Genomic DNA, 13,655 nt, shown 5'->3' with positions numbered 1-13,655 from the left:
TGAACTTGGCTGTATGTATTTTGTCAGCTTTTGCTTTCCCCCAGTAGGTGCTAGGCCTTTCTTTCAATGCATGGCATCGTGCTATATGATGCCTATGCTTGGGCTGGGGTTGTGGCTACCCCAACCGGAGTGAATTTGCATGATGATCTTGCTTTTCAAGCTCTTTACTGTAAATGAGATTTTTTTTCTTCATGTACGTGTCTGTCTTTTTAATACTTCTCAGTTTCTCTTCTCTTTTTTTCAGTTTGATTTACAGGGCAGTAGGACTAGGACAAAACATGCGGTGCTCTCAACCAGGAGTACATCGAGAGAGTTTTAGCTAGTGAAAAAGTGACTGGCATTCTTAAAACTGGGTGTTTGCATTTATTTGGGTGTGGATATAATAATGTTTCTGTGATACAGTTCCTGCTGAGTCTGAAATGCTGGTGTCAGTAAAGCCAGAAGGCGAAGCCAGACAAAAGCTTGGATAAAAGTCAGGATTTCAATGCCTCTTACTGGTGGTTCCTGGGAAAGTAATGATTTTGTTTAACTTCTGATTTTCATAAAGCAGTAGGCATACGCTTAGAAATATATTTTCTAAAAACATCCAAAATGTCTGACTTTTGTGCTCAGATTTCCCTCCTGCAGGTCTGTCCTTGTTACAGGCTCTGAGCAGTCTCATGAGGATGGTGTTTAACTACGAAGCTGTGATTTCTGCAGCTGTTAGACATGTAACCATGTCTTCTAACTTCTTGTCTTTCTGAACTCATGGATTGGAGGGCACACTCTCATCCTCCAGCTCTGCCTCGGCCTTCTCAGTTCAGCATGTTTCTTTGCATTGTGTAGAGCTCAGCAGAGACTTCTTTGTGAAGGACTGGAATGTGTTTGTACAATATTTTACGTATTATTTTAGGCTCCTGCTTACTCAAACATAGGCGGATGATTAACCTCTCATTCCCCATCACTGGAGGAATCATGAAATTCCTATAACATGCACAAGTCCAGCTGGATGTAAACCAGCTTCTCATTCTCATCCCTAGCCTCTTTCTCCAAGTGTGGCTGCAAAGTTGGAGAGGGCTTCCCAGGCCAGGAGTGTTCAGTGGCTGCATTGGGTTGTAAACCACATGGGTTGGGTGCTGGTTAAGTGAGCTGTGCAAAGGTGGGTGCAGTTCTGCAGTCCCCAGGTGTTGCAGAATCATCATAGAATCCTAGAATGGTTTGGATTGGAAGGGACCTTTAAGACCATCTAGTTCCAACCCCTGCTATAGGCAGGGACACCTCCCTCTAGAGCAGGTTGCTCACAGCCCCATCCAGCCTGGCCTTGAATGCTTCCAGGGAGGGGACATTCACACCTCACTGGGCAAGAGGTGATGGGGGAGGCTCCATCTCAGAGCTGAAAAGAGAACAACCTGCTGCACTAAATCTCATGCTGTGGGGTCACAGCTTTATCATTAGCATCTTACGTAGCATTCCTTCATTATGGCATTGTTGTGCGTGGTCCTTCAGATGGGAGGAAGCAAACAATCATTAAAGCAGGCTACTGGCAACTCAGGCTTTTCCAGGGCACCTTAGCTGCGTCACATACTTCATGTTCCACCTTGGTGGTGGTTCTTACTCCAGTGTCAAAGTACATTGCAACACTGCTGGTGTTGGCTCCAAGGACAATGCGTAGAAGGCAGCGACCTAATGCGAGCGAGAGATACTGCAGGACAGCTTTGTTTTGGTGAGATCTGCTGTCTTATCTGCGTGTGATGCGAAGTCAGGGCAGTTTTCAGAAGGTTTGGAGCTTTGTGGTGGCATGTTTGTTTTGTTCTCTGTGAAATGGGCCGTGTTACTTTGATTAGAAAGCTAACGTAACTCCTCTGGCAGCATCAAATCTTACAGCTGGCTTGATGCTGTGCTAATCAGAAGAAAGGTCTTGCGTGTCTTGCTTGCATGGAACTTGGAGGACAGCGTGTCCCATGGAGGTACCCAGGTAGGGCTGCAGCCACATATAAGCACGGCAGAGTACGTGTTGTTGGGGGTGTTCAGAAACTCCAGCTGCAATAATGGCTTGATGTTAAGTTTTTTTTATACTTATATATGTGGACATGTGTGTATAGCATGTGTATGTTTGTGTATACATAGAATATGCACTATATATAGTAGTATATCTATATGTATGTATATTTTCTATCCCTCTTCACCCTCTTCTGGCAAGGCGTCCTTGTCCTGATAATCTGTGCCCTGCTGTACTCAGACACGATGCTACTTTTCTCGTGTTTGTTCAGTTTCTAGGTGGGAGAGACGCTGTGAAGCCCTGTGCAGGGCAAGGAGAGCTGAGGAGGGAGCCTTGCATGTGAACCAGGATGGACTGGCTGTGACGGCGTGCCTTAGCTGGAGGGGGAGTTACGATGAAGAGTTCCTGCAGAGCTGGCCTCCACAGGGAACCACTGAATTCAGCATCTTCTACCTTCCATCAAGTCAAACGGTATGAACAGACCAGCTGGCCTGCTTAGAGCTAAATATTTATCACCCATTTGGCCTTCTCCTTGCTTTCTTATTGTCTCGCGTGTCACTTAGTTGGTCTCAGTCCTTACTTTCTGATGGTCTTGAACTGAACTGTAGTGACTTAAGGGCAGAAATGTTCTTCGACACTGTTATTTGATAATGACAACTACAGATGGTACTGTACTTGGAGAAACCTTTGATTAGTATGATTTTTTTTTCTAGTAACAGCTGTAAATTAATTTGGGAATATGACTTTGAAGTATATTGGAGAATAACTTGTCATAGTAGGCTTTAAAATACGCGGTCAGCTTACAGCAAGTGGAAATGCTGGCAGTCATTGTTGTGGTTAGTCTTACTGCGGAGTAAGTAATTGGATCAGTTGAATCTTAAATTTGTATTGCTCGTTCTCCTGTGTCTCTTCCTAGGAAGAAATGCACGACTGATTTCAAACACTTGTGCTTATGCGACAATTAAGTGAACGCCTCTCACTGCGTCTTGTTATAGGAACGCAGTGCGGAACAATTTGTCCTTATGCAAATGAAAGAACATGCCAGTTTATTTGAATTCAGGCTACTTGGAAAAAAAAAAAATACATATCTCTTTTGAAACCAAGACTTCTTAAACTTCCTCAATCTGAAGGAAGAGAGACGGCTTTCTCATTTCCAAAATTCATGTGGGTTTAAAGTAAACATTAACCTTTGTTCCTTGTGGTTATGTAGGCAACACATACTTTCTATGTTAGTCTCATAGTAATTTAGGCCTGGAAAGGACTCCCTTGGTTGCCCAGCTCCTTGCTTTCCCAAGGAGTATCTCATAATCCCTTTTGTAAACTTGTAATTGTTTTTTGGTTGGGCTTCTCTCTTGTCTTCACTCCTCCCATGGATTAAGCCATTATTGAAGATGACAGCTCTAAGTGTGCAGTTAGGAACATTTCAGTCACCAGAGTGGACCTTTGTGCCAACGTGTGTATTAATTTGAGCTGGTGTTAGGTTTTTTGCATAAGGACCACCTCTCATTTTCAGTTCTACCTCTTTGCTGTGTTCTGTAGACTGCAGCTGTATTCCCTCACCTACATTTTGCTGTGCTGCATGGCACTCGTGTTTTCTAGTAGCTTCTTGAGTAGCGATTGTTCTTAGTCTGGGTGAATCTCCTCTGAGCCATGACAGTAACTGTGTGCTGAATTCCAAAGGAAACCTTACAGGAGGGCTTGTCAGTATCACAGATCTGCCTTCATTTGCCTCTGTGTCATGGATGTGTTTGTAGCACTTATTTCAGTTAACTGAAACTGTGCTTCCTGGTGCTCATCATTCTGCTGCATCACCATCTGTACTTCAAAATCCTGCCCCATTTCTATTACCAGGTGCTTTGTGCCTTTTCCACGTTGGCATTGCCTTTCATTTCTGAAGCTTTGCTGTTGAGGTCATGTGTAACAAAACCAGATTGTTCCCCAGGCTGATTCTTGAGGCGTATCTTTGGTTTTGAGGCTGGTGTTTTGTTGTTCATCACCTGGGGCTCTCTGCTGTTAAGACAGCTTCTTTGTGCCTTTCAACAATTCTTTGTCAATCTGTCTTACCCAGTTGGTCTCCTTGTGCCTCCTGAAGACCATATGAATAAACCACAGTTCGTAGTGTTTTTCGAGAAAGATCTTTTGAAAACCTTCAGATTAGGCTGGTATATTGTACTATTCCTTTTCCCCCTGTTTCTCCATGTCTTTGTAATCCTCTTTTCTTTCCAAGCACTTTTTTACATCGAAGTAAGACTGCCAGGCCTGGAGATGCCAAGATCTTTCTCCCCTGCAGCACTGCCTTCCAGGTGATATTGACCTGAAGATTTGAAACCTGTGGCTGCTTCTTGTATCCTTCCTGAAGAAGGAACATGTTCAGTTGGAGTTTCTTCTACTCTTCATTAGAATGAACACAACTCAATTAAAACACCTTTTAACTCCTGGAGAATGCCTCTTGGGTTGCCCTGTTTGCAGTGAAATGCTCTGTACCACGGTGTGGCCAGCTTCATGGACCAGGTCCTTTAGGCTCGAGTTTAAAGAACAGCGTGGTGACTTGCCTTCAGATCTGCTTTTGCTTATTCTTCCTTTTGAACCCCTGAGTTTCTTAATGATAGTGCAGTCCAAGGTTAATTCCTACAGCCTTTCACATGTGCACTTCTTGTGCAAAAGTGGAGACTAAATAGCATCACTGTTGGATTAACTACTTGGTGACGTTTGTTGCCCCATCATATTAAAAATGACCTTGGTCCAGTTGCAATTAATAAATGAGGGAATGGACATTAAGGGAAGATAATGTTTCCAAAAGGAAACATCACTGTTTCTGTAAAACTGGGGGATGTCTGTCTGGGGTGCGTGCTCTGCCATCATCTTTGAGCTAAATGCTTTTGGAGCAGCCAATGACTCTGCGAATGCCAGGTATTTCAGTTGATTGCTTCCCTCTTTCTGTCACCCCTGTGGCATCTGTGACGTGATTGGAAAGTAGGGAACGTCGATCTGAGCTTCTTGAGGCTCACTGAATAATTGATTGTACGTCATTTGGTAAGTGCTTTTATAGGAGAGCTGTTCCCAAAGTAACGTGTCCTATTTTTCTTACACTGCCTCACAACGTTGCAGGTGGATCTTGGTGGTATGGCAGTAGAGGCTGAACCTTTCCACCAATATTCTGTTAGATTTTGTTGGCAGATGGGCAGCCTGATGAAATGGCATCTGACACGGAGGTGCATACGAAGCAAAGGTGCGTCACGGGATTCCTCCACGTGGAAAAAGTGGCACCCACTGACATTCATCAGTGGATGTTTATGGAGAACAAACAGTGGATGTCAGCACGTGTGCATGGCGTGTTTCAGCAGTGGGTCACCTCTGCTGGTGCAGGCTTTGAGGGGCGCACCATGCACCGTGCAGGATCCCGTTCATCGCTGGTGAAACTGCAGAGCTGATGGTGGTGACCGCGTTGAAAAAGAGTGTTTTGCAGCTGAGAATTTGCTCTGTCACATCGTGTTACTGTACTCTTTGTAGCTGTTGGAGTTTCCGTGGAAATAAATAGGAGGCGGTACTTTCAGAGCGACCTACGTACAAAACACTGGCAAGTCTCTTGTTTAAAAAAGAAAAAAAGGCCTTCTGTTTACCTGTGTGGTCTGTGATACTTGCTCTCTGTTGCAGGAGGCAGTTAGGCAGGCACAAAGGGATCAGGAGCAGTTGCTTCAGGCTGAAGTTAGTGCTGCAAGGGAGTGGTTTTTCTAGAAACCAGATGCCTCCACAGCTGCTGTAGTCGGACCAGCCCCTGCTCTGGAGCACCGTGCTTCCCAACCCGCCTCTCTCCAGGCTTGGATGGCTGCCACGTGCCAGAACAAGCTCCAGTGAGTAGCAGAGCATCGTCCACCCTGGCTGTTGGCTGGGACTTTCCGGAATGCCTTGGAAGCAGCTCTCTGTCTGCCCTGCCTGCCCCAGCGGTGCGAAGGGGATGGAAGCGGCACCAGAGATCGCGCCCGAAGGACCCACCGAGCACTTCCAGAAATAACAAGTGCTTGACCATGGTTGAACTCGCACGCAGCGCTCAGTCCTTCGTAATTGTCCGTGTTCTTTGCAGAGGAGCTGAGTTTTACAGAAGAGATGAGATGCCAGGGAAGAGATGTGCCCTGCCAGTGGTTGCTCTTGGTGTGGTTTTTCATTGTTTGCAGGCTTTTTTTTTTCCTGGCGAGTGCCTCGTGTTAGCGTGTCCTGAGGGGTTTTTCGGAGCTGTAGTTGGCGCTGCGTGTGCAGTCAGCAGCCTACGGGAGCGAGTGTTTGCAAAAAGAAATCCACGGGAAGCTGCTGGGGTTTTGATTGAAATAGTCACCTTAATAAAACCTTCCGGTGCTTTGCCCAGAAGGCATACGGCGTGAGTGTGCTGTCTGAGAGCACTGGTGGTTTCGGTGGTGGTTTCCTCTGGCTACCAAGAACATCGTTGTGCTTCACAGGGAGCAATTCCCACATTGTGGGAATCTTGACCATGGTGCAGGATGGGATGTGGAGGCTCTTCGTGGACCCTAGGGAGGACTTGGGGTTGGTGCTGGGCCTGGTCTTGTTGAACATAGAATCATAGAATGGTTTGGGTTGAAAGGGACCTTAAAAAGCATCTAGAACTTCTTGATGGTGAGAGGGGTGGAGCGCTGGAACAGGCTGCCCAGAGAGGTTGTGGAGCCTCCTTCTATGGAGATAGTCAAGATCAGTCTGGATGCCTACATGTGCGACCTATTGTAGGGTGCCTGCTTTAGCATAGGGGTTGGACTTCGATCTCTTGAGGTCCCTTTCAACTCCTGCAATTCTGTGAGTTGTGAAAATGGAGCCAGTTTTACTCCAGCTCCTATGAAATGAAATACTTTGGTTTTCAGGCCGCTGTGATTTCGAAGATGTCTAAATGCAGAAAGATTCTGGTCAGCTTGGTGCAGTGGCTAACAGATCTTCCCTTCCACAGAGAGAGGGGAGGTGTGTGCATATATGAAGGCGTGCATTTATGCATCAGTCCAGCATAGGAGCCAACTGTAGTGACAACGAGCTGTACTGAAGCTTGTAAAAACAGCAGTGTCATTCCAGAGCTGTAAGTATCCTGTTTTTGTGTGCCTAAGACATGGCTGATTAGAAATTAAAACAAAAAACAACCTGGCCCTCTCACTTTGTTGGCTTAAGGATGGAATAACAGTGTAAAGGCAGCACTGCCAGTTGCTTCAGTGCTGATCATTCTTGGCAGAATTATCTCTTATCAGCAATTCAGTACCACACACACAGGATTGAAAACCTTTTATGCTTATTCCATGAAGTTCTGAAGAGTCATTGTCTCTAAAGATAGAATTAGAAAGCTCGATAGCTTACAGAGTGGGGGAAAGCAAACAGAATTATTCTGCAGTTAGGTACTATAGGGAATTGACAGTGACTCCACCTCGTAATGATTACTTTTGGTGTTTTTTAATATTTAAAACCTTAACCTTCAGCTGCCACAATGCTCTGCTTGCCAGTGCTGGAATGTTGCAGAAATAGGGTTGAGTGTGGGGGGGAGAGGACTGGGCTCTGGTTTGCATTCAAAGCATTTTCTGCTGGAAATCCTTGCTCTAATTCTTGGAGCTAGGAATGAAATGTGCTGCTGACGCATGAGGAAGATGTTCTTCTTATCTAAGAAGGATGAATTTTGAATGTTCATGGCAAAGTGTGTAAGTGGTGGGGCTGAGGCTTCACTTCTCTCCGAGCAATGCTTTCAGGTAAGGTCTGTTACTAGAGGCTCTCTTAAAGAAGTTCTTTATATAGAAGTTCTCTTTCCTCGTTGCCTGAAAACTTGGAGGGAAGTGGCAGTGCCATTCAGATGGAGTTAGCAGCCCTCCTTTTGTAGCTGTCTGGAGCTATTAAAGGAAGGTTTTCTTTAAATCTGGATCCATTAAAACAGTGCAATGAACTGAATGCTGAATTCAAATGAGGCAATTACTCTGGCAGTAAAACTTCTGACTAAGGCATAATTTTGTTATGTAAATTGTAACTTTTCAACCTTAAATGGTATTGTTGGCCTAGCTGGAAACCAACTGAAACACAGGAGGAAATATAACCTCAAACGAGAAATCTGTAGTAGGTGAGGCATAACTTTACCCTTTGTCTTTCTCCATAGACCTGAAATAGCCGTGAGCAGCTGAACCAACTTTGCTGGCTAAACGTGTCCTCCGAGCCTGCTGGGGTAACCAGTTTAGTCCTGTTCTCATTCATGTAACACCTGAGCTCACCTCCATTTGCAGTTTTCCCTTAATGAAGGGTGTTGAAGTGATTGGTCCTGCTGGATTCCTGAAAATGGCTCGAAGAAAGCCTTTTTAGCACACAATTCAGCTCATCTTTCAAACACCCTGGCGTGAAAACTCAGGAATGAAGTTTGATCTTTTGTTCCTAGCTCCTGGGATTTCAATGTGGAAAGCTGTGTAACTTCATTGCCATCACCTTTTCTTCCCCCAGGGTACTGCTGTGAGCAGCTACCAGAGCTTTTCTCCTGAAAGAACTTCTCCAAAATGCCCTTCCCAGTGGGGAATGGAGGACTGCAGGCATGGTTCTCTGCGACCGCTCACCTGCTTTTATAATAGAAGCTGGACACTGACCCAGGTGTATTGGAGGCCTGACTCTGAGCAGCTATGAATTGTGGAAAACTAGGCATGAGCAAACTTGCAGCAGCCTCGATTTCCCATTCTCTCTTACTCATCTGTTTCAGCACCCTGAAGTTCTATTTTTACGAGATTATTTTAGTTGTTAGCATCCAACTGAGAAGGGAAACAAAATAGCTCAGTTGCATTCTGGAGAGGAAAGTGAACTGGGAGGTGACCCAGTTCCAGCAAGAGCTGGAATTAATGCAGAAGGCATGGGGGGAGAATTAACCCAGTGACTGGGTGGGTGTCTGTACAGAAGTGGGAGCTCTGTCATGCCCACAGCCTGTAGCTGAAGGGAAGATGATATTAGCACTGGTCGCAAGGGTGAGGTGATGCCTGTAAAATCGTAAGGGAAGAAGATCCTCTTTCCTGAGCACCCTAGGATCTTCTCACCCTATCACTAGGAACCTAGGAGAGGGAATGACCTCAAGTTGCACTGGGGGAGGTTCAGGTTGGATATTAGAAAACATTTCTTCTCTGAAAGAGCAGTGCTGCACTGGCACAGGCTGCCCAGGGAGTGGTGGAGTCCCTGTCCCTGAGGGTGTTCAAGAACTGTGGAGATGTGGCACTGAGGGACGTGGGCAGTGGGCATGGTGGGGGTGCACTGGGATTGGGCTTGGGGATCTTGGAGGGCTTTTCCAACCTGAGTGATTCAGTGATTCAGCAGTTATTGAGAGAATGCATTGGCTAATACATGGAGCTCTGTGGGAGCTTTGAATTAAATGCTGTTTTTAGGCCTAGAAATGGAATACCAAGAAGTGTTTTGGTGGTGGCTGCATGGGGAGATGTGTTCGGTGTCTGTACCAGCTCGTGATGGCATTGAACTTGCTGTTTTTAAACTACCAGTCATGGATTATCCTCGTTTCAAAAAGTTCTGCGTTTAATGTAAGAATTCAGAGATTGCCATGGAAACATCATCTGTAGTTGGCTCAGTAATATGCTTATACGTTCACCCTGGAGGAAGAGCATGAAGTCTCCTGATGATTGGATCCTATGCAGCAGTGCCCTGGGCTTCTGTATTCTAGAGCTTTGCATTAGAGATTATGGTGAAGGTGCAACAGAAAGGATGAATGGAGTGCATAGGACCATTGCATGAGTGGTGCTGCTGCTGTTAGGGCAGTAGTGACCAAGTGTCTCCTTCACAGCTCTTACATTCTTAACCATAAAAATGCTTACTTGGAAGTGGTTCTTTCCAGCCGTAGTTGATGCTACTGTCACTTTCTGAGTGGGCATCTTATGTATAGCACAAGGGAGAGCACCAAATCTGCCAGTGTTGGTATACTAAAGGATAATTGGCATCATTGGGTAGATTTAAACTAGATATGGGTAGATTTAGACTAGATATTAGGAAGAAATTCTTTGTTGTGAGGGTGGTGACACTGGAACAGGTTGCCCAGTGAGGTTGTGGATGCCCCCTCCCTGGAAGCATTCAAGTCCAGACTGGATGGGGCTGTGAGCAACCTGCTCTAGAGGGAGGTGTCCCTGCCTATAGCAGGGGGTTGGAGCTAGGTGATCTTAAAGGTCCCTTCCAACCCAAACCATTCTGTGATCATTTCAGGTGGTATTGAGATTGGCTGTCCACTGGGATTTCTGATCAATGTACTTACACTTGCTAATTTCCCTTTTTAGCTTTAACTGTACATTATCTTATGAAAAGAGTCCATGTGAGAGGTAGCTAAGGTCAAGGTAAGCCCTGTGATCCATGCGCGCCTTACAGCAGGATCAGGGCTGAATGGATAGAAGGATTGCTCGGACTCTAGAACGAACCACTGCGTTTGCACAGCAGACATAACTTAAGCATGAGGATTTCGCCTTGGGACTCCCTGGATACAAATTTCCCTAGTGGGAAGATCTCTGCCATCCTTAAGACTTTCAATCCCGTTGCAAGATGCGAGTAGTTCTCCAAGGGATGGCTGTAGCTGTCTGGCTGCTGCTTTTCGTTTTTCATGTGGTTGCTTCTGAGGTGTGGGCTGCTTGATGTAGAGTAGGAGGCATGCTGGTGCCTACCCGGAGCCGCCTTCTCTAGTTCCAGGCAGGCGTATTTTGCAACTATAATTTCTTCCCTTTCTGTTTTTCTAGGGTTTCTGGTATGCACTTAAAGCCATATCTCAAGTTACAGAGGAAAGAGCGATCTCCAGAAATAAGCCAGGACTCCCTGAGAGGCCCACCTATGAGCCATCAGAGATCGACACAAGAAGACAAATACGCCAACAACTGCACCCAGCTGAGCGTTTTCCCAAAACCCCCCCTCGTGACTCCATCTCGAAAGCTCCTGGGCATTATTTATCCAAATACTATGTGCAATATGAATGGGAAAGGTCCGGCAGACGGTCTGAGCGCCAGGGAGAAGAAGAACGTCCTGTCGGCAACGATCCACCAGGGAGAAGAAGGGGAAGGGCCTCTGGATGTGTGGGCCGTGGTGAAGCCTGGCAATACGAAGGAGAAGATCGCTTTCTTCGCAGCCCAGCAGTGCAGCGGCAGCAACCGGCTGGGCTCCATGAAGCTGAAAAGCACGTGGGATATCGATGGGAGAACGGTGAAACGACGGAAAAAAACGGTCGATCTGAAAAAAGCCAAGCTCCAGTTGGAAAGGATGAGGGAGGCGAACGCTAGGTGCTCTCAGCCGGAGCCTTTCGCGTGCGGCATTGAGCATTGCTCTGTGCATTACGTGAATGACAATGGGGAGGGCGTGTTCCCGGGCCGGTCCCTCTCCGTGATAGAGATGGTCGCGTTTCTGGAGCAGCGGGCCAGTGCTTTACTGGTAGACTGTGCTAAAACTTGCACGTCCGCCTCCACCGCGAGGCTGAGCGCTCCGTCTAAAAGCGTTCTGCCCAGCTCTGACCCTTTTGTTGCTGCCGGGCCGTGCGAGGTACACGAGAGGGGAACTTGTGGCGGCGGCGAGCAGCAGCAGAGCGAGCCGGTGCGCGTCCTGGACATGGTGGCCAAGCTGGAGTCGGAGTGCCTGCGGCGGCAGAGCGAGCGGGACGCCGGCAGCCTCTCGCGCAACAACAGCTTCCGCAGGAACGTGGGGCGGGTGCTCCTGGCCAGCGGCACGCAGCCTGGGGCCGAGCCCGGCAGAGCCTCTGCGGGCAGCGTGGGCCGGGGCGAGGAGCTGGGGGCGGTGGGGCCTGGCTGCGGAGCGAGGTGCGGGGATGCCGGGCTGTGGGACGGCGCTGCCTCCGCTCCGCAGCCGTTCCATCCAGGGCTGGAGGCTCGCGTGGGGAACGCGGGTTCGGGACTTGCTCACGCCGTGTTGGCCATTGCGGCTGGAAGGGGCGATGCTGAAAGGCGGCTTGAGCCTCCCAGAGCTCTGCCAGCCCTGTGTCCGGCTGTGGCCGGGGTGCCGGCGGATTCCTTGCCGAGCAAGAGTGCAGCCGTTGATTGTACGTCGAAGGAAGCTGTAATCCTCTCGAAGCAGAGCCCGCATCCTGCTAGGAAGGAGCCCTTGTGCATCAGTATATCGGTCACCAAGACCGAGAAGGGGTGCAGGAAAGAGAAGCTCCCTCCCTCCGGTTCGAGTGAAGACCCCCTCCCGGGGCAGCTGTTTTTTCTCCAGGCTGAGCAGAATGCCACCCATGCGCCACAGCCGCTGCGGGAGCGTACCCAAGAAAAGCCAGGAGAAGGAGCCCGGAACGAGGAGGAGGATGCTTTGGAATCTGACAAATCGTGTGTCAGGACCAGCGTCTCTCCTGAGCCATCAGCCCTTTCTGTTCCCCATCCAGAAGGTGCTTTGCAAGTACTGGATGCTTCCTGCTTGAAACGGCAGGTCTCGCATGACTTTTTGGAGACCAGGTTTAAAATTCAGCAGCTTCTGGAGCCTCAGCAGTATATGGCTTTCCTGCCTCACCACATCATAGTCAAGATCTTCGGCTTGCTCCCTACGAGGAGTCTGGTGGCCCTGAAATGTACTTGCTACTACTTCAAGTTCATCATCGAGTACTACAACATCAGGCCGGCGGACTCGCGCTGGGTCCGCGACCCCCGCTACCGAGAAGACCCTTGCAAGCAGTGCAAGAAGAAGTACGTGAAGGGGGACGTGTCGCTGTGCCGCTGGCACCCCAAACCTTACTGCCAAGCTTTACCCTACGGGCCCGGGTACTGGATGTGCTGTCACAGGTCCCAGAAGGGCATCCCGGGCTGTAAGTTGGGGCTCCACGACAATCACTGGGTTCCTGCCTGCCACAGCTTTAACCGTGCTCTCCATAAGAAGACCAGAGGAGCGGGAGCCGAAGGAGAAGAGGAATATTAGTGCACGTGCACTTTCCTGCGAGATGGTTTGGGGTAGGAGGAGGAGATTCTCATGCCTTGTGCTGTTTACAGTGTATATAATTGTCGTGTTTTTTCACAGGGCTATGAAACTGCACATCCTTCAACACAAGAGCCTTTACCTTTTAGAATAAAGAAAGCTTTTAGTCCATCTGTGTAAATAACACTATAAAAACTAATTGTATATACAGAGTCTACAGCTGGCTGAACAACGTAATCACTACAATGCAGCTATGATAGTGTTGCGGCTATAGTTGTGTGTGTTTTTAAGTGTCTCGTTTCAAAATCTGTATATCCTGTATAATATATGAATGTTTCTGAGAAGAAACTCTAAATAGGTAAAGGTCAACTTGGTTAAAGAATCTTCAGACAACTTAACTGGACAACCCTAAAACTAGACTAGAACAGAAGATGACGGTAGCGTTGGCAGTGGAGAAAAAGAGAGGAATATTATTGTATAGTCAGAACATAAAAAAAAAAAAAAAATTATTGCCTACCTTACCCACGTTGTCTGGTTGGTTTTTTTTTTTTGGTTTTTTTTTTTGGTTTTTTTTTTTTTTTTTACTTAAATAAAATGTGCATTCTAGATCTGCCTTACCTGCCTTGGTCTTGTGAAAATGCTGTGAAACATGAGGTGAGCACTTGGAGGTCGAGCTCAGAAAACTCATCCTCTGAAGCCCAAACCCTGAATTATTTGAAGAGCTCCCTGCTGTGACGGCTGTAGATCCCCACCTCTCCCTTCCCTCCTGTGTGTGCCCAGCAGAGCA

The 13,655-nt window shown here is 47.4% G+C and overlaps 1 protein-coding gene across 20 annotated transcripts in view; it reads left to right on the top strand.

Moving 5' to 3' along the window:
* The window catches only part of FBXO34 (F-box protein 34), a 36,437-nt gene extending 23,048 nt beyond the window's left edge, over nucleotides 1-13,389 (top strand). For 5 of the 20 annotated variants that reach the window (XM_021401471.1, XM_021401473.1, XM_021401474.1 and 2 more), the window contains 2 exons: nucleotides 2,250-2,449; nucleotides 10,702-13,389. In XM_021401471.1, coding sequence (XP_021257146.1) covers nucleotides 2,373-2,449; nucleotides 10,702-12,871 — 2,247 coding nt within the window. In that variant the 5' untranslated portion in view covers nucleotides 2,250-2,372 and the 3' untranslated portion in view covers nucleotides 12,872-13,389. Of the gene's footprint in view, nucleotides 1-2,249; nucleotides 2,450-5,632; nucleotides 5,830-6,926; nucleotides 7,050-7,574; nucleotides 9,508-10,701 lie in introns of all 20 variants that reach the window. The other 15 variants (XM_021401483.1, XM_021401484.1, XM_021401488.1 and 12 more) reach the window with 15 other exon arrangements.

This window comes from Numida meleagris, chromosome 6, assembly GCF_002078875.1.
Source record: "Numida meleagris isolate 19003 breed g44 Domestic line chromosome 6, NumMel1.0, whole genome shotgun sequence".
NCBI lineage: Eukaryota > Metazoa > Chordata > Aves > Galliformes > Numididae > Numida > Numida meleagris.
This window is presented reverse-complemented; position numbering and strand designations above follow the sequence as displayed.